At 44.7% G+C, this 21,400-nt stretch overlaps 1 protein-coding gene and 1 long non-coding RNA gene across 3 annotated transcripts in view; one reads left to right on the plus strand and one right to left on the minus strand.

The window, feature by feature from the left end:
* Positions 1–2,829: 2,829 nt before the first annotated feature.
* On the minus strand, positions 2,830–18,308 carry LOC114606632 (uncharacterized). The gene is made up of 3 exons (XR_003708922.2): positions 18,191–18,308; positions 8,120–8,307; positions 2,830–4,465 (listed from the first exon to the last, which is right to left on the minus strand). It is a non-coding gene; the product is annotated as an uncharacterized LOC114606632 (long non-coding RNA).
* A 163-nt stretch (positions 18,309–18,471) lies between these two features.
* The window catches only part of ELL2 (elongation factor for RNA polymerase II 2), a 39,462-nt gene continuing 36,533 nt past the window's right edge, over positions 18,472–21,400 (plus strand). For both annotated transcript variants that reach the window (XM_077936203.1, XM_028748471.2), the window contains exon 1: positions 18,472–18,745. In XM_077936203.1, coding sequence (XP_077792329.1) covers positions 18,614–18,745 — 132 coding nt within the window. In that variant the 5' untranslated portion in view covers positions 18,472–18,613. The remainder of the gene's footprint in view (positions 18,746–21,400) is intronic.

Below are 21,400 nucleotides of genomic sequence, written 5' to 3' on the forward strand. Positions count from 1 at the left end.
CAAAATGAGAACACAAAATACATAATAAAACAAAAACAAACGAATAAACTCTCTCCCACAAACACATTTTAAAAGCCACAAAATGTTAATGAGCCAAACTCATGGTTGAAGAGAAATGTTTTCTCCTGATGCCTAAAGATACAGAATGAAGGCACCAGGTGAGCAGGGGCGTCTTACCTATAGAGGCTAGTGGCGCAGGGTGCCAAGTTCTGGAGGGCACCAGGGAAGAGGCCAAGGCTGGACGCAGTGCCTCCTGGCATCACCTCGCCGCCCTTGCCCGGAGCCTCCGTCTGCCGTGGCCACTGCAGCACGAAGCGTCCATCTGAGCCAGGAGGCGCTGCGGCCAGCCTCTGCCTCTTCCCTGCCGGAGGAGCCACCCTCCAGCCTCTGCCCACCTCCTCCAGCCCCGCTGGCAGCGCCATCCTCCCTAAAAAAGGTGGACAATTCAGGGAAATGGGGGGTTGGGCGCCGGAGAGAGCTTTGCACCACAGCACTGGATATGCTTAAGACAGCCCTGCAGGTGAGCCTCCCTGGGAAGAGTCTATCAAAACATTAAACTTGGGCTACAGGTTGCTAAAGTGATATAGAGGCATCTTGAGCAATATAGATTTCCAAAGACGCTCTGTTACAAATTGATTATATCACGAAGATTATGTTTGCACAGACACAACGAATGCTTTCTTTCTCTCATGACAGAAAGCTGAAGTCGAACAATAGGAAGGGAATAATTACAGGGCCTGAGCATGTATTGCAACTTCTGTTCAATACAGAGTTATGCTGAGGTGTGTCCTTGAGGTAATAGGCACACCCATGCTGCCAATTAATACTTTTACATGTTGCCAGCTTCCATGGTTGGTGAAAGAACTTCTAGGGACAGCATCACCTAGGTTTGTTTTCTTCAGGTGAGGGTGCACTGGAGACACATCAGGTGTGACTTCATAACAAACATACTGTAACAAGCCACCCCACTCTCTGAGCAGTGTAAAATTCTGGAAGTCTTGGCACTTACCCAGAACTACATATTAGATTCAAAGTGCTTTATATTCAGCCAGCTATCAGGCTTTCGTCTCTGTTTCTGCCCTAAAGGGGACGCGGGTGGCGCTGTGGGTAAAAGCCTCAGTGCCTAGGGCTTGCCGATCAGAAGGTTGGCGGTTCGAATCCCCACGGCGGGGTGCGCTCCCGTTGCTCGGTCCCAGCACCTGCCAACCTAGCAGTTCGGAAGCACCCCCGGGTGCAAGTAGATAAATAGGGACCGCTTACTAGCAGGATGGTAAACGGCATTTCCGTGTGCTGCACTGGCTCGCCAGATGCAGCTTTGTCACGCTGGCCACGTGACCCGGAAGTGTCTGCGGACAGCGCTGGCCCCCGGCCTCTTGAGTGAGATGGGCGCACAACCCTAGAGTCTGTCAAGACTGGCCCGTACGGGCAGGGGTACCTTTACCTTTACCTATCAGGCTTTCTTCTCTGTTTCTGCCCTAAACTACTATGCTTGAATACAATCTGCTATGCCTTTGTCTCAGGCCTCACCTCTGCAGGTAAATTGCCCCTTTTAGCAAACATCCATTAAGAAACATTAACATTTTTTCTATTCCAGGAAGTGAACGGCCAATTCACAGTAACCAGCAAAGTCAGTAAACTCTTATTGAAATGTTATCCCATTTTACTGTGCCATGAGGGTAGGCATTTTTTAAAAACACAGTGAATATTTCCTTTTAAATACACAGTGGCTACAGAACATTGTAAATAAAACTTCAGAGGTATCAATAAATTGGAGGAAGATTTAGCAATTGACAAAACAGCAGTTGAATACTTTGCCATTGTCACCATGTGACTTTGAAACTGAAAAACACAGATGCGAGGAGAAAGCAATCGGCTGTGTCAGGAATAATAGCTCTCAGACTTTTAACAGGTAGCTTATTACCTGGAACGTTTCCTGTTGTTGTTCTTTTCAGACAATGAAGAAAGCTAAAAGCAAATTATTAAACCATAGATCTTGAAAAGAGGTCACTTGGCTCATTGCTGTATAATGCCCCTTTGGCATTCCTGAGCACAGAGCTGTAGACTTTGCCACCTATTTAAAATGAAAAACAGTTGCTATGGGGGTTTTCCTCTCATTTTTTAATGTATAAAAGTCAGTCGTACAAAGTGGTCACATTGCCTTTCTGACACATGTATCCTTATATCATATAGATACTGTGTGGACATCAGATGGCCTAGTTTAAGCAGCAGTCTATAACTACTGTCCACCAACACAGGAAGAATGAGGGAATAATGCATTTTTCTTTCATTTTTCTTGAGCGGCAGATGCTGAGAAGAGCTATCTTCCTTCTGTGTGGGGACCCTGGTCTAAGTAGCTTCAGGATTTTGAGGGGTTCACTGGCATGAAACCCCTGAACCTGGTAGAGATAGGACATGAACCCTGAGAATTCTCTTAAGTTGTATCTGATCTTCTAGAATGTTCTGTGCAAAGTGGAAATGGCAGCACTGTTAGGGTAGTGGGACTTCTGATATTATTGTGACAAGTCCAGTCCAGCATTTGTCACCCTCTGGAGCTGGTCCTGGAGCTAAGTCTAATGTGTTGAGTGTTCTGGTTTACATTTTGCATGCAAAACAACTTATTTCATTTCTCATATACAAGTTTTTAACAGGCTACTTTTCCTCTCAGGAGCTATCAGCTATTTAATGTGGGTGAAAATCAGCACCATCTGTTTAATTCTGAACATGCATGTGCCAACTTGCATCTCTCGTTCAAGAAGATTCGTCCAGTCAACTACAGTAGAGCAGGGGTTGAGGGATCAAAATAAATACATAAGCAGCCTTTAACACATTAATCCAAATGTCTCCACCGACGTCAGGAGGCGCTTCCTCATGTAGCAGTGTGGCTGCCAAGCACTTATGTAAATACAGTTTTTTTAATTAAATCCAATGATATAATAGCAAGAAACAATTAAGAGTGTGAATAATGAATGTTTGTTTAATCATTTCAACCTGTGCTTAGTGTATAATTCAATATTAATAGCATTAAAATGCAAGCTATATACAAAGTATTCCAGAGTAAACTAGATAGCCAGAGAGACAATCAGGACTAAAGAATGGGGCCAATAATATACTCACACTCATTTTTATTTTAAAATATATAAACTGAATATCTAAAGAAGTTCCCAAGGCTAAAAACATTAACAATAAAAATAAGAAACATTATAAAATCAATAAACTAGAAACACACAAACATGTTTTTAAAAAAGAAATGGATAAAATATTTCACTCTCCTCAAGAGATCCAAAACACTGGTAGAGCAATGCTATAACAGAGAAACCATTGTTTCCTTAGCTCAGGGGTGCCAGCTTGAATAAAATATTGGGGGGGGCAGGTAAGCCCCACCCTGCATAATCAATCACATGGTGGTAATGCCCATCAAATTGGGGGGGCTAGACCCCCTCAAATATTTTATTGGGGGGCCCAAAGACCTCTCAGCCTCTAGGAGTTGGCTCCTATGGCCCTGGTGAAATTGTGCCACCAGATTAGAAGGTAGAGGAAGCAGCTTTCCTCCTCGTTCCTATTTTTTAAAAACTTATTTAATCCTTTCTTTAAACAAAAAACACCCTCCCATTGGTTTCAATAGGAGGAAAATTAACAATGCAAGAGAGAGGGACATTTTTAATTGGGAAAATGGTGCAAAACAGAAAGTCTTCAAAATAATCCTTCTCTAGCATCATGGTCTTATAGCTGCTACTAACTTTAAAACAAAGAAAAACCCAAAGGACATCCTGCATGTCATCTCCTGCATCCTTAAGAAAGTGGCTTGGCGGGCCTTCTTGGGGAGAAAGTATTCTTAATGGTAGAGGTGCTCCTGGGAAGTCCCTGATCAAAGTCATGAAGTCTCTCACATCCTGCCTAAAACGGACCTAGTTTATGACCAGTTTAGGGCCAGGATGAATAAGTGTGATGTCTTTATGAAGTGCTTATTGCTGATAAGTGTTGCAGAGCATCATGAAGAGATGGCATCTAACCCAGAACTCACTGTCTGTTCTTTCCATATTTCATAACCAAAATATATATTAGGAATCAATTTGCATGCTTCAAGCACACATGTGGGTGGAACTTGGTTATAACAATGGGTAAATGGAAAATTGTCAGAACTGTGCAAGGAGTCGCAAATTTCTTAAGTTAAACTGCAGAGAATCCTGTGATTCTCCTGTTTGAGACGTGCACTTAGACTTGAGTCTTGATTAGTCTTATGTATTTCTCAATATTAGATGGGCAGTTCTGAGTACTGCCAAAGAGGTCATGCCACTAAGTGAGTAAGTCTATTAGGCAAGAAATATTCATAGAACTCTTTCAGGAAGAGCAGAACAGATGTTTCTTCAGAATTCCCTATGTCATAAAAAGTTTCCCACTTGTGACGTCCTTGGCTGCTAGTTGCATAGAGTTTTGCATTGTTGTAGATGTTTCGTATTTCTGTCCCCTAGAAGAAAATACAAAAAACTACATTTCAAGACTCTCTCTATATGACAATATTACATAACATGATTTGAAACTATTTTCACATATGAAAGTGTTTCTAAATGTTGTAATTGTTTTTTATATACAAAACTGTGGTTGTTTTTATTGCAGATGTTTTTAATTGTGAAATTGCTTCTGGATATTTTATGGGAAGCAATTAATAAATGAAATATATATTAGAGACTACCATAAGGCTAACATTCTATGATGAATGGATGGGTGATGGACAGAGCCCAACAAAAAGCAGTGACGCTTCTCAGATCATTCTCACGTGACTACCCGTTTAAAAGACACAGTTGAAGCAAGAAAGAACACCCCTCCCCAAATTTTATAGCCATGTGTCCTTGTAATCCCTTAATCTGGTCCTGATTACAATGTAAACTGAAACAATGTTGTCTTCTGATCTAGTTCTAATTCAGATAAAAACAGCAGCTGTAGAATGTGCATGTTCCTCCCATTCATGAAAGTTAACTTTGAAGTCCTGTTATTGCCTCTTATATGATAACGCTGTTAACTATCTCACAGCCCATATTTATACAATAACAAGCCAATTTATTAAGCAAGCAAGACACACCTGTTAAGTAAATCCTCCCTGTTACATTCCTTTGAAGGGGCATTCAGACTAAGTACACTCAGGCTGCACTCCTATATGCTTTACCTGATACAGATTGCACTCTTAAAGCCCCTTTAACAGAGCAGATCTTTCTGCAACCTAAATATTATTATTATTTTCAAATTACCCTTGAAACTAGCAAAAAGGCAAACTGAATGTATGCACATTTAAATCATTTAATATGTACAGTTATTAAATAATTACAAATCCTGGCAAATATACTTGGATTTTACACACACATACAAATCTAAAACAAAAGAAGCATTGGAAATTGGTAGACTGTCAAAGTTGCCATTATTATTATTATTATTATTATTATTATTATTATTATTATTATTAGAATTTATATACCACCCTATACCAGGTGGATTTGCTATATCATCTGTAAAGAATGACATGGATAAAAAATTCTGGGACCAGTGGTTAAACTCTCTGATTTCAACCTAGAAGCTTTAGGAATGTGAGCTAAAGCTAAGTGGTTTTAACAATCAATCCCTCTTAACAGGAGACTCTTGGAATTGTACTTCTGCATGGGAAACACTGTAGGGGCCTCAGACCAACTCTTGGCACCCTTCCGAAACTGCAGCTCCCAGTATTCTTTGTTTAAAGTATATAGTGGGAATATGGCCTCAAAGAGGCTAGGCTAGCCTGATTCAGTCTGCATCCTTGCTAGAGATTAATATCTCTAATATCCTATTGATCTTAACTGGGTTTACAAGAGCAGACGTGTATAAGGTGAACACTTGCAGTGTAAGCAGTTTTTGCTTACTGTAAGGAGGCAGACCTAAAATTGTATTGAAAACTTCGCACAAATCTTATCTTCAGCAATTGGTTGGCTAAACATATCCCAAGATTCTGAGATATCCATTATGAATTAAATACTGGTTGCTAATAACCAGCAAAACATCTAATTCCCTAAACCTATAAGATCTAGAAGAAAAAGCAAAGTTACACTGAAAGGAAAGCTAAAAGATCGGATTTAGCTGTGGAAGCAGAGACACACATCTGCAGCATGCAGGTTTTGCTTTAATATCTGGTGTCCTTGCATGGGCAAGGTTCTTATCTTAAGTAAACTTTCTGGTCGGAGCACTTCTGACAATCCCTCCAAGTTAACACCACAAATTAGAGTCACTCCTCAGTTGCTAAAATTCTGAACAAGGGTTACTTAGCTATTGGATTTGCTAGCAGTCAATTACTTTGCAAGAATCAGGTGAGATACCTTAGGGATTTTACATTGTCCAAGACAGGCTATGCAATTCATTGCATAAATACCCTACACCATCGGTTTCAAATTAATGGTCTGTGGATCCCAGAGCATCTGCATATCCCACCCAGGGGGTCCGTGACACCATTCACATTTAAAAAAACCTACCATAGAGATATCAAAATTTTCTAAAGTAGGGGTCCATGGCTTGGCTTTTGAAAAGCAGGGGGTCTGCAGTACTTAGCTAACTGGGAACCACTGTCCTACATGATGAAAATGTGCAATATTGATGTAGGTGAAAGTCTGCAAGTATAGTGTGGGGGGAAACCACCATTATATATCAATGTTCAATATTGTAGCAAAGTGGTTAAATTGTAGTGCAAGGCTGTAATTGCTTAAACCTGGGAGTCATTCCATGGAGCTTCAACTCAGTGGGACTTACTTTCATGAAGAAGCACATAGGATAATGGTGCAAGGGCAGCCTATCTCAACCTGTTGCCCTCTAGAAGTTTTGTACTACAAATCCCATCATCCTGGTCATTAGCCATGCTGGCTGGGGCTGAAGGGAGTTGAAGTCCAAAATGTCTGGAAGGCATCAGGTTGGGGAAGGCTAGTATTTGTTCATATATTAAGCCCCCCCCCCCCTCCACACACACACGCTTAATAGGCATTAAAGGTAAAGGGACCCCTGACCATTAGGTCCAGTCGTGACTGACTCTGGGGTTGCGGCGCTCATCTCGCTTTATTGGCCGAGGAAGCTGGCGTACAGCTTCCGGGTCATGTGGCCAGCATGACTAAGCCGCTTCTGGCGAATCAGAGCAGCGCACGGAAATGCCGTTTACCTTCCCGCCGGAGCGGTACCTATTTATCTACAGTGGTACCTTGGCTTACATACGCTTCAGTTACACACTCCGCTAACCCAGAAATAGTGCTTCAGGTTAAGAACTTTGCTTCAGGATAAGTACAGAAATCGTGCTCCGGCGGCACGGCAGCAGCAGGAGGCCCCATTAGCTAAAGTGGTGCTTCAGGTTAAGAACAGTTTCAGGTTAAGAACAGACCTCTGGAACGAATTAAGTACTTAACCCAAGGTACCACTGTACTTTAACGTGCTTTCAAACTGCTAGGTTGGCAGAAGCAGGGACTGAGCAACGGGCGCTCACCCTGTTGCGGGGATTCGAACCGCCAACGTTCTGATCGTCAAGCCCTAGACTCTGTGGTTTAACCCACAGCGCCACCCGTGTCCCTTAATAGGCATTAGGGGACCCTAATACATAGAACATTCCATACACTTGTAGTGGCTACCAAGTTCCAAGAGTGAGTACAGGTGTCTGTAGCTTCAAGGAGAGACTAACAAAGAGAACCAGCTTTGGCACCGTTTGGTGCCTCAGTAACAAGAAAATGCAAAGCTAATGCCAAAGCGAGCAAATGCTAAACTCTGTCCTTCCTGGGAGCACAGAGCAAGAGATAGCTAGAGGGAGGCTTCTGTAGTATTGAAACTAGTGGCCCTTACAGGTGCATGGAGGCTCTCCCCATATAGTGCATCATTAAGAGACTTAACATTCAGCATATCTGTCAGTGAATCAGCTCTAATATACAATATTTCATTCACATAACCTTCTCTAGCCTCCTGAAAGACAATAGTCTGACTCGAGATTCCTCAGCTGACAAGTCAGCTGTTGCACATAGATAGCAGGCTTTTTGAACGATATTCCACTGATATTTGTGTGCCAGTGGTGCAGTCTGCAATGATTTATACGATATTACTAAGTGCTCCACTTGCAGCCTGAAGAAGTACAAACCTTTCTGTGTTTTGCTGTCTGTCTTCCGTGCCATCGTCTCATCCCTCTTCTTTAATCATCAGACCCATTCCTATTATGAGTTTGCACTATTGTCCCATGCGGAAATTTCACCCGGCCCATCTGAAGTCTCCCCATCCTCCATTTTGTCAACAATGTGCAGTGCATCAGACCCATCTGGCACACATCTCCTGAGGATGCAAATGCAATTGCACAAACTCAGTGTTGTTGTTTTAAAAACAAAACAAAAACCCTGAGCCAACATTGTCAAGTGTTGAAAGCATATTTATATTCATAAGAACAAAAAGTGAAAGCGCTGCCTTGGATGCATCCAGAGTTTTAATATGTTTGGAGCCTCTTAACCTAATTTCAAAATTATTTCTCAAACTTCTGTACACTTGGGCTGTGCAAAACTCTTTAACATTTGCTAGATGAACTTTGATATATTTGTTTTACATTAAATGAGACATAGCTGGCTAGTGAGTAAGCCTTAGCTAAGGGTTCCAACGGCTGAAACTTTTAGAAAGCCTTATTTTGAAATACATATTTCCACACAAGTCAAGAAAGAAATGACATTAAAATATCACAAATCTCCATATTTGTAAACTTGGCATACACAACGATTAGATCCAGCATTAAATCTTGAAAAGTGGTATTCCTCAAGTCAAAGGGAGTATTTTTGGATAACATACTTCAAGCATTTTGAGTACACAAACATTGTGCAAATAGCAGGGCTGCCATACATCCAAATTTTCCCGGATACTTCCAAGGTTTCAAAGGCGGAATTGATGTCTGAGGGGAATTTCCGAAAGGCAGTGCTTCGTCCAGGATCTTAGGCAAGTCAACTGAAAAATTGTGGGGGGTTTTTGGTGTTTTTGTAACAAAGCTCAACAACTTTTGCGGTGTCCTGGTTTTTCCTTTTTGAAATATAGCAACCCTACAAATAATTAATTACAAAATCACCTTGGAATCACTTTATGTAGGCATATAGCCCAGATGAGGGCAGAACTTGGGTGCAGAGGCATGACATAAAGGTGCATAAAGTCTACATATGCACATTTAGATGTATACACAATGTATATGTATAGATTGTCTCTGGGATAGTGAAATGCTAGATTCTGGGTGTTAGATGGTTTGTGTTTTATCAGCACAATAGTTTGCAGTGCACACAGCTAAACTATAAGCAACTTTAAAAAAATTAATGCCACACTTGCAACTTACATTTTAAGTAGGTATTGTACCACTGTCATGGCTTCCCCCAAAGAATCCTGGGAACTGTAGTTTGTTAAGTGTGGTGAGAATTGTTAGGCAATTCCTATTCCCTTCACAGAGCTATAATTCTCAGAGTTCCCTGTGAAGAGGGATTGATTGTTAAAAGGCCAGTTTGTGAGGCATGGAAAGGTGGGATTTAGAAGTTAGTCCCACTGCATTCAGTGGTCTTAGAAACAGTGGCGTAGCGTGGGGGTGCAGGGGGGGCCGGCCGCACCGGGCGCAACATCTGGGGGGGTGCTCGCCGCCTCCGGAGTCGCCGAAGAGCCTTGGGCGCAGGCTGTAGCAGAGCCCCATGTCTCGCGGAACCGACGAGCTGGCAGCGGCTCTCAGCGCTCGCCGCGGTCCCGGCGCGTCAGGGCCGCGGAGGGCGCGCCAGGCAGCCCCTCCTCACAGCCCTGCTGCTGCAGCTGCTGGGCCATGTTGCATTTTCCTCGCCTCTCTGCCCTCCTCCTCCTCCGGGCAAGCGGCGTCGTTTGGGCGGCAGCGCCAGCGGCAACTCGCCTCAGATCACCTGACACGGACCCCCCGCCGCCGCCGTGGCTACCTTACCGTAAATACCCCAGCCCAGGCAGCAGCAAGAAGAAGCTGGCAGCGGCGGCAGATTAGGGGTTAGGGGGCGCAAATTACTTGCCTTGCCCCGGGTTAGGGGGTGCAAATTACTTGCCTTGCCCCGGGTTAGGGGGCGCAAATTACTTGCCTTGCCCCGGGTGCTGACAACCCACGCTACGCCGCTGCTTAGAAAGTGCATTTAAAGACTGTGGCCTAACAGCACAATCCTATAGATATTTTAGCATGGCTCACTCCCAAGTAAGTGTGTACAAGATTGCAGACTAAACTTCACTCCGGTGTAATAAAATATTCACATAAAAGCTCTACATTTTATTTTCGAGTACGGTACTCCATTTTGCTGGCTACTGTGTTCATAGTGTTTATGAAAGATAAGAAATGCCCCATTTACAAGCTTCGGTTCTATAAATAATGGCAAAACTTCGTCTTCCCAGAAAACACAGCAGTTATAGTGTTTTGACAGTAGTAATGAAGGCTTAAGTGGTGGCTACAACTTCTTCCAGCAAAAGAAACAAAAATTCTATTGCTTCCACAACAACAGAGACTTTCAAATACAAAACCAGAACGGCAGGGCTCCTATTTAAGAAACAATATCTAAACACTGGGCACAATTATATATTTTAAAATGGAATAGTAAACTGAACCTGTTGGTACATGCTAAATTACCTACATGCAGTCCACCAGACTTAAGCAATTATAGTTTTAAACAAATTCCTTGCCCTCTAATTTGTTTAATGATTTTCTAGTGGGGACACATTGTACCGAAAAAAACAAATTCGCATTTTTGATCCAGAGTGCTTTTATTTTTTAAAGGCTACAATCCTAGCCTGGTTCTCATGGCATGCTAAACCAAGCCTTGGCTTGACAACATACCTGTGGGCCCTTAGAAAGGAGCTTGCAGCTGCTTTGCTGCTCCCAAGCCCTTTTTGCTACCACAACATGATGAGCTAATGTCATGAACTGGCTGGAGACAGAAGAGTGGTGGGAGGCGCCAGCAGAGGAACCCCCAGGGGAAGAAGACTCAGAGCCAGGGGATTGGTGGAGAGACGATGATGAGTGGTCAGAAGGAGAAGACGGGGGGGGGGGAGAGGTGTTGGAAGATGGAGGGGCAACAGGTTTTAGTGTGCAGGAAGAGTCTGTGGCTGAATGCAGTTCAGACTCTGAGGCGGAAGCAGAGGCTGGAGAGGAGGGGGTCAAGAGGCTCCTGAAGAATCCAGGGATTCTCTGCCTCCTGCAGTGTCAAGCTCCCCAAGAAGGCACAGAATAATGAGGAGAGCAGAACAGAGGTCAGAGGTGTGCAGACACCTGAGACTGTGTGGGGAAAACCCTGGAGAGGAGGAGCCTTAGAGAGAGGTAGTGTTGTAAACAAAAATTGCCCTTCTCGCTTATGGGGTATCCAAGAGCCCATATAGAGTCCTTACATAGGTTCCCTATTGGTAGGAGAAGATAACAGAGGCCAACCAGAGAATATTGAGAAGCAAAGCAGCTAGTAAGCTTGATCTTTATTGATCTGTTGCCACAGGGTGCTCCCCTCACCTGCAGGAGAGGAGGAGGAACCCCGAAAAATGGTGCACAAGGCCTTATAAAGACTTTTGAAATTGCCACCCTGTAGATCAAGACCAGGGACGCGGGTGGCGCTGTGGGTAAAACCTCAGTGCCTAGGACTTGCTGATCGTATGGTCGGCGGTTCGAATTCCTGCGGCGGGGTGAGCTCCCGTTGTTCGGTCCCAGCTCCTGCCCACCTAGCAGTTTGAAAGCACTCTTAAGTGCAAGTAGATAAATAGGTACCGCTTTATAGCGGGAAGGTAAACGATGTTTTCGTGTGCTGCGCTGGTGCTGGCTCACCAGCTGCAGCTTCGTCACGCTGGCCACGTGACCCGGAAGTGTCTTCGGACAGCGCTGGCCCCCGGCCTCTTAAATGAGATGGGCGCACAACCCTAGAGTCGGACACGACTGGCCCGTAAGGGCAGGTGTACCTTTACCTTTACCTTAGATCAAGACCACCCCCAGAAACATCATGCATACATCACAGAAGGGGTGTAACCTAAAACCATCCCTCAGATACATCATACCTACATCACAGAAAAGGCGATCTAAACAGAAATTTGAATGTTGTTTTTCTCCTGTCGTTGTTTATCTCCTGTCTGGCAACTTGATTGGATTGCCTGGGGAGCCTGGCCATTCTTTTGTAGTGATAAATACTTAGTTCCTGGGCCAGGTCACAGGCTCACACCCTATTCATATCTTAAATGTGCCCTTAAGACAGGATTTGTGAGGAAAGAGACAATGGGGAGGTTTCCCACTTTGACCTTGCAGAGAAAACATTTGCTCAGTTTAGGAGTCAAAATGGTTCCAGGTCGGTCTTCCTGTGCTGATCTATGTACGTGCTTGGTTGGTACGCTTATTAACATTACCATATATCTAAGACCTCAAAGGGACGCAGGTGGCGCTGTGGGTAAAAGCCTCAGAGCCTAGGGCTTGCCGATCGAAAGGTCGGCAGTTCCAATCCCTGCGGCGGGGTGCGCTCCCGTCGTTCGGTCCCAGCGCCTGCCAACCTAGCAGTTCGAAAGCACCCCCGGGTGCAAGTAGATAAATAGGGACCGCTTACCAGCGGGAAGGTAAACGGCGTTTCCGTGTGCGGCTCTGGCTCACCAGAGCAGCGATGTCACGCTGGCCACGTGACCCGGAAGTGTCTCCGGACAGCGCTGGCCCCCGGCCTCTTGAGTGAGATGGGCGCACAACCCTAGAGTCTGGCAAGACTGGCCCGTACGGGCAGGGGTACCTTTACCTTTACCTTTAAGACCTCAAAATTCCTATCACAGTAGGAAGGCGGGGCCCTTCAGTTCTCGCAACTATGTCATTGGGGCAAGACTTCCAAGAAAGAGTTGCTGAGACTACAGGGCCTGATCTATGGTTTGTTTCCATGGATAAAGATTTAACTTCACTGGCCCTGGGTGATTTATTGTTTTTGATTGCTGACCTACGCCTTCCTCAAGCCCTGACAGCTAAGTCAAGCTCAGAGGCAGATTTAAGAGCAGCATGACTGGCTTCCCCACACTGGGCACTAAGTCTAAGAGGCACTGCAGAGCACTGCAACTATGGCATAGTGAACTGAACAGAATGGAAGGCCAGAGGCAGGACGGGGCGCCGAATTTTGGCCTTGAACAGGGTGCCGCTGCAATTTGAAAGACCCAAGTCCGCCCCGGCTAAGCTATGGTTGAGCACATCATCCAAACCTGGGCTTGTGGTTAAGCTTTGTCCTCACCAACTACAAGCCAAAGTTTGTTCTAGGTTGCACCTCAAAAAGTGACATTTTGTATGATAAGGTCGGACATAAGGATCTAGCAAAGGAAGACAAAGTGAAGATCTAGCTGAAACGTCTGTTGGTTTTTGGTGTACCGAAGGACGGGAACCACTGATCCAAATTTGGCCCGGGAGGCAATTTTCCCAAACCACACCCAACTGCCCTACACTTTACATCATTTGTGAACAGAGAGACACAGCTGGATTGGCTGCCCAGCCATTAGACATCCTAATGATGGCAGGTGATTGATAGGTGAATTGTTACATCCAACTGTCCAAGTTGGCCCACCTTACTCCATGTTCATATTTCCATGAAGACCAGTATGTAGTACAGGAAATAGACCAAGCTTTTCCCCAACCTTAGGGCATGAGCTTCCCCAGGGTGGTGGCAGTCTACCTTACAATCTAGAGGGTCAACAGAGTGAGATGCAAATGAGTTCCAGCAGTAGTCTAACATGCATTTATCATTTTATTCCCTGGAATAGCTTGTGAGGGCTGCTCCATGGAAACCCTTTTCACCTTTGATGTGAACCCTCCACAAGAACGTTGCACAACGGAAATAAACAAAACAACAGCAACACTGCATTGCATTTTGTGCAGCAGGTGTTTCACATGTTTAAAATACGATTAACGTCTCAAATCTAAGCCTAAAACATGTGTGTATGGACGCTTTGCCAGTGACCTTGGTGAGAGAAGACTCCTATCAAATGGTCTCCATTGTAAAAGTTCTTTGCATTCATTGTCTGACTTTTGAAGGTTCAATTGATCTCTTTTGTAGCCCTTATCATTGCACTTTCTGGCACCAGTGTGACTTTAACAATGCTCCCCTCCAGATGGGAACTCTCCAAATCAGATGCTAAAGTACTTTAGGAAATCCCTTTCTACGGACAAAACATGTTTCCAAAGCAGGATTCTAAGCCTTTTGTCCTGTTCTGAACAAAGTCATCCTGATTTGCAGCCATGGGACAAATGGACCACAGCAACTGCAGCCTGTTTTCAGTAAAAAATAAATAATATCAAGCGGTCTAGCAAGAAACACACATGATACAAACAGGGATGCAGTGCAAGGGACACTTCTGCCTGTTCATTAAGCTTTTACTCTTTCAAAGTCAGTGCAAGTTTTAAAAAACGGTGCTCACTTCAGTACTTAGGAGAATTAAGGAGAAGTTGTCAGGAGGAATAAATCACAATGGCTGTAATCGAGCATGCAACTATGCATGATTCAGTCCCACTGATTGAAGTTGTTCTATCAATCTGAATGGGACTTAAGTGAGCATAATTGGATGCAAGGCTGCTTTCATCCTATTTCAATTCTAGGAAGTGTTGTGGTGGTGGTGCTAGTATCACTGTGTACACCTAAGACTGCAGCCCTATGCACATTTACTTGAACACAGCGGAACTTCCTTCCTGGAAAATCGGCACGCTGGTCAGACTGTGAACTGGATCCATTTTTCTTTCAGTTATCTCAGAAGCTGCGGACAGAGACCATACAGTTAAAACACATTCCCAGCACCACTCAAAGAATCTTGGGGACTGTAGTTTAGCCCTCAGAGCCACCATTCCAAGCACTCTAGTGCCTTTTTTTCCTTTTTAAAAAAAAGTACTCCCATTTTGACTCAAGAAAATCACCATTTTATAGTTCAAATCAGGGAAAATAAATACAGTAAATGGACAAAAGTACAAAGAACATGCATTACACGGGGAAAGGACAGGAAGCCACCATTGGAGGTGGTAACAACGAAACTGACCAATCACCGTGCTAGATTCCAACTCCTCCTTCACACATTAAACGCTCACTTCTGTCCAAGACTCAGGAAACGCCATGACAGGAAATGAGGCCACCATTGGGGTGGCAACAGAACTGACAATTCACCATGGTAGAGAAGAAAATATTTTTTTAAAAGTTTCTTCTCCCGTTAGATTCACAAAATTTTTAGGGGTATGTGTACCCCTTCGTACCCCCAGAAAAAAACACTGCCCTTAATAGACTACGGTAGTTCTCAAGAGTCTTCTTGATCTCTGAGCACAGGTGTTATACGGTGACAAGACCTCACTCCTGTCAGCAATCGTGCTGCAGCATTGTTTGTTAAATAGCAGTTTCAGGGGTGCCTCAGACAGGAGGAGAGGGTTTTAAAACAGCAGCAGCAGCCTTCTCTGTGTTTCACAGATGTCCCAATCCTGACTGGATGCTAATAGCAAACAGCAATGTTGCCTGTAGTTTAGCCTTTGGAAGCCAGAGAACAAGGCTCCAGTGTCCTACAGTGCTCCTGAACTATTCCCTCACAAGCAGAATAATCTTACGTTAAAACACTAGCATCACAGAAACCATTCAAATGTGTTTATTTTTCCTGTAGTGGAATGTGAATAACCTGGCGCAGGCTTTTGGAAACTGAGTACATGCAGCTCTGAAGGCTACCAACTTCAGCATGAACAATTCTCTGTGATTCTTCCTTTGTTTTAACCATTGTCTGTGCCATATGCCATTATCGTCACAGAGAGGCAGCCTTTTCTCCTGGGAAGAAATTAGTGCAAAATAGTTCATCCAACTGTTTTAAGACTTCATATTAAAAAGAAAACAAAAACCCTGGCAAGGAGAAATAGTACCTGACCCTGGAAGAATGGAGACAAACAGGATTATGCAACCATCTGTTGCAACCCGCCACCAAATCACACATCCTCCCTTTCTCAGTATGTGTATCAAATGCTGGAATGTACTGAATTTGTATTAAAACAGTAGCTGATTCCCCAAGCCCAGCTATTGCTAGTAGTAATCTGCCGTCTTCCTTTAACACCAGAACGTAAATATTAGCTAGCACGTTAGTTGTCAAACAAACAAACAAACAAAAACATGCAGAATTTCAAAGCAAGAACAACAAAACATGGTGCTGATAATGCCAATGTTGCAGGTTCAGTCCCCACATGGGACAACTGCATATTCCTGCATTGCAAAGTGTTGGACTAGATGATTCTCAGGGTCCCTTCCAACTCTACAATTCTAGGAGTCTAACATTACACACAGTACTGATTTCTCGAGATATTTCCAGTTTGGGGATAAGCACACTGATGTTCCACCCGCTTTTTTTCTTAGCTATCATCTATACCCTTATATGGCAAATGTAAGAATATTGCAAGACATAATAAACACTTGGGATTAAATTTGTAACCCCCATTGGGATTACATTCATAACACCCTTTCTGCCTTTATCCTGGATCTGAATACAGTCACAGTAGTGTATGGCTTCAGCTTCAGAGGAGGAACCTGAGAGACCAGCGTTTAAATCCCCACTCCGCCATAAAGTTTGCTGGGTGACCTTGGGCCAATCATCTCTCAGTCTATAACCTACCTCACAGAATTGTTGAGAGGATTAAAAAATGGGGAGGGGAGAACCATGAATGTCCCCTTGAGAAGAGGAAAGCTACACACATAGACCATAGACTCTGCTCCTGGACCTGCAGAGGTTTGCACTCAATGGATGGATGTCATGGAGAGCAGCCAGGGAACTGCACACATTCGCAGCCAGCCACACTGCCCCTTTCACACAAGGGGGATTAAGCCCTTAGTCACACGTTTGATAGAGGAGAAAGGGCTTTAGGTGTGATTGCCACATTCCCAATGCACCACGTGCAATGCTAGGAAAGCAAGGAACTAGCCAAGCATGGGCACCTCTCACATATCCCTTGAACTCATGGAAGGGAGGGGTGTCTTCCAAACTCCCTGAGATGAGTGCATGAAGGGAGCTAAACTGAATAGTTAAAATGTCACTAAATGATTAACTCTAAGCCTCTTTCAATGCCTGCTTATGGATACAGTGGAGATTTTTATCTGTACAGTATATGGAACAGCATGGAAACAGTAAATGATACGTAAAATAAGAATTATGAAGTGTTTTGCACAATTAAAAAATGAACTATATAAATCACTCAGTAATATATTTATTATCCCAGATTACTTTGAGAGCTACATTTGGAGGGATGGCATCAAGCATCAAGGGTATGCCCTGCCCGATGTGTTGGACCAATGCCCATCTGAGATAACCCCATGGTTGTCATGAAGGCCATGAAGTCTTTAAATGTACTTTAAATATATACAACCAAGTATAAGAGACTCTCAGCTTCAGACATTTGCCCAGCATCTTGTCGAGACTGACTGGTAATGGGCAAAGGTAGTACATTCATTCTAGCTCCCTCCACCACATTTACTTAACTGATATTTATACTTTCTACAAAGAACAAATCAGGCATAAGGAAACTCCCAATTTCACCCACCTCTAACTAAATTCTGTGCCACCTAGCAAGTCACTTGGCTAAGCAGTGAGGATGGGAATCCTGTGATCCTCCAAACCAGCCTTCCCTCACCCAGTGCTCTCCAGTTGTTTCAAACTCCAGCGCCCATCAATCCCAACCAGCATAGCTTAGATTTAGTAGTTCAAAACAGCTGGAGGTCACCAGCTTGGAGAAGGCTCGCCTCCAGAGGCTTATTTGATTTTTATCCCATCTTTCCTGAAAGGAGCTCAATGTGGTATCCCCACACACACACTATCCTAACAACAACCCTGTGAGGCAGGTCATTGGACTCCAAATCCTATCAGCCCCAGCCAGCACGCATGGCCAATGGTCTGGGACAAGGGAGGTTGTTTGCCTCAACATCTTGAGAACCCCAGGCTCCCTAACCCTGCAATATAAGAGCACAAGCCACACACACACAGAGATATGCAGCCTCGTGGATCCAGATGTGGGGAGAAATAGCATCCTGGAGGAGAGCAAACAGTGATGTGGGTAAACAGGCGGCACAGAGCACGGCCGCTGACAGCCCAGGGTACATAATGGTCCTACAGGTGACTCAACCCTAAGCGTCAATAATGATATAAACGCGCTTGAACGCCGCCTGCGCTGACGTCAGCGTGCTGCCCCGCCCCCTCCTCTCCGGCTGACCTCGGGTAAGCCTCTTTCGCGCGGATCCCGGCTGGAGAAGCTTCGGCCAATCAGCGAGGCCGGCGGCGCGAGGCGTCTTCGCGCGGGGAGGGGGGCGTGGCGTGCGTGTCGCGGCCTGGCAGCGGGCCTGTCGCGTGGGGGGAAGAAAGGGGGCGTGGCTAAGGTGTGCAGAGAGGGAGGAGGAGGAGAGGGGAAGGGCGGCCGTTGCGCTGAGTGGGCGGGGTGCCGCGGCGGCGGCGGCGGCGCGGTGCTGGCGGCGTCTGCGCGCTGGCGGGCTTGGCTGGTACGTCAGCGGCAGGATGGCTGTAGCTGTTGACCCAGCAGCAGCAACAGTAGCAGGCTCCGGTGGCGGCTTGGCGGCCCCAGCGGTGGCAGTGGTGGCTGTGGGGCGGGAGGTGGCGGCGGCGGCGGTGGCTTGGTAAGATGGCGGCGCTGCAGGAAGGGGGCAGGTATGGCGTGTCCTGCGGCAGAGTCACCCAGGACAACATCACGGTGCTACATGTCAAGCTGACCGAGACCGCCTTCCGAGCGCTGGAGAGCTACCAGGGGAGCAAGGTGAGGGGCGCCCCGGGGTCGACGGTCGTCCTCACTCGCCCGGGCTGGGACGCCCGGGAAGGGAAGAGGGACACGCAGCCGGCGCAAGGGGCGTGGAGGGGCTGCGTCCTCGAGGAATTCCACGCACCCCACTCATCCCAGGGCGTGAAATCTCGCCCCACACTCTGCTCTGGGTCCGGCTGAGGATCCCTTAGAAAAGTCTCCTCTTCTTCCCCCCCCCCCCTTTCCATGGGATCGTCTCTCCATATGGTTCGTGCCTATTTATAGGCAGGGGGGTGGGAATAAGAATACTAATTCCACATTCTTCCTTCTCACCAACTTTTGATCCCCCCCTCTCTTTTTTCTTTTCCTTTTGCGTAAGGGAAGGGGGGGAAAGTTTTGCGGGGCAACAAATGCCCCCAGCTGCCCTGTATGTACCTCACGCAGAAGGGAGGAGGAGGAGGAGGTTGGCCGTGGCAGAGGGCGATCCTTTGAAAATGGCATTTACACAAGAAAGTCATTTTTCTCGGTGTCGGTGCCAGCTAGTGCCTCTGGAGCTGGCCGTGACCGGAGCCAGCCGTTCCCAGATGAGGCCGATTCTGCTGAGCTGTCATTTATTTATGGGCTTAGTTCTTCTGCCTGCTGATCTCGCTCGCTCGCTTGCTCTCCCTCCCCGGGGCAGGGAGAGAGGGATGGGCTGAGTTTTTCCCTAGGCCCAGCTTCTCAGCCAGCCCACCCCGAAAATGTGAAGTGGCCCTGGTTGTTTTTTTAAGGGACAATGGCAACTATGACAGTTTTATTGTACATCTTTATCATGCTGTCAGGAAAACTGTTTCTCACTGTCTTCCTGTGTCCCCCACCCACCAATACCTTGTCCCTCTCCCACCCCCATCCGTAACAGCTGCCTTGTGAGAAATCCTGATGGGGACAAGTTCCACAGCACATTCCAGTGGTAACAGCAGCTGTATAAATTGTTCAGCACATCGGAGATAATGTAGAAATATTTTAAATCGGTTTATATCGGGATTGTATTCCCCTTTTCATTTATATTCGGTAGATAGGTTGGATTCATGCAATGTTGTCTTTGTTTGGGGGATTAACAACCTACACCACCCCCCCCAAAAAAAACAGCATAGGGGAAGGGCATTTTAGACTTAGGGGAATGGGTCAGTTAAAAAGAACATATGATAGATTTCTGTCAGGCTTCTCTTGTAAAAGTAGGGGACAGGAGAATTGATAGTCTTCTTTAGTTTTTCCTTACTGTAGCTTTCCATTGGAAACTTGAGCCTCCGCTTGTGTTTGTTCAGGGCACATTAAAAGTGGCTATATGTCCCAGCAAGGAGGATTAAGCTCTAATTAGCTGGTGTTTTAACATGGAATTTCAAATTAAATGTTACTTGTCTCATTTTTTTCCCCCCCTAAGGCCCATTTGTTACTCTCTCCCCTCTCCCTTACTGTTCTGAGAAATCTTGGAGAATTGTTACTTTGAGTACAATGAATCCCAAGAAAAGGTTGACTCTTCTTTTTTCTTTTCTTTTAAAAAAATAATTCTATGTCTTTTGTAGTGCCAGCAGGCTTCCTTCCAAAAGATTTCCTTTGAAACAGTTCTAGGAGCAATTCTTAAAAGATAAGCCAGGAACATACTAAAACCAGACAGAATTTAAATAACAGGTTCTTGACAGACAACAGTCTCTCTTCTCAGAGTCTCAGTGCTGCTTTCCTTATGTAGTTCTTCATGTAAAAAGATGACTCAGACATGGTTTTCCCAGAATTGACCTCCAAATTGTGCCTTTTCTTATGACTAATGGTTGTTTTTCATAATAAGTAGGTGAATCTAAAATAGAGTAAGCTTCCTTCACCGAGTTTGCCCCTTCTATTCTAGCGTGTCTGGGCCATCATTCTCTCTGCCCCTTAGCCATTGAACAGTGTATTATAGCCACTCTGGGTTTTGTACTGCACAATTATGCAGTACATCAGCTGTTTCCCTTGTTAAACCTGAGTGGAAATCATTACTTCTGCCAAATGATCCTTCGAAATCAACTTCAAATTGCAGCTTTCCACTGCATATGTTTCTTGAAGAACTGCAAACTGTTATTGCTATGTCAAGGCTGCTCTAAGGCTCATATTATGGAATGTGATAGTTTTAAACACTATTGATTTCTTCTTTAAATGTAGAGAGTGGCTTTTGTTCCCCTCCCCCATCTTTTAATAATTAAGAAAAGTTAGAACTTTGGAGTAAGCAGCGTGTGGTTGGAAGTATAATTATTTTTCATACTCGTTGTTTTTTAAAAAATAAACTCATTAACTTGTGAACCAAACTGCTTATAAAGAAAGTTTTAGAGTAAATATCTTCAGAGGATTTTTTGTTGTTCAGACTTAACCTAATTAAAGTGAGATTGAGTTATAGCAGTTCTTTAATATAAAAAATTGAGTTGCATAGTATACCAATTTTATGTTCAGTTTTAAATATCATTCTTCTCCTGTCTTGAAACTAACTTCGGTCAATATTTAGAACATAAAAAATAGTCATATTGAATAATTTTTGCCTATTTTGTAGAGTTTAAAGAAACCAAAGGCTTTGTTGGGGCTGAAATTGCTAGCTTTTAAAATTCCATAATGCTTTAGGTCTCCATAATGTAAGACATATTACTTTACGGCACAGAATAAACTGTTTCT

The sequence above is a fragment of the Podarcis muralis genome, chromosome 11 (genome assembly GCF_964188315.1).
Source record: "Podarcis muralis chromosome 11, rPodMur119.hap1.1, whole genome shotgun sequence".
In the NCBI taxonomy this organism is placed as follows: Eukaryota; Metazoa; Chordata; class Lepidosauria; order Squamata; family Lacertidae; genus Podarcis; species Podarcis muralis.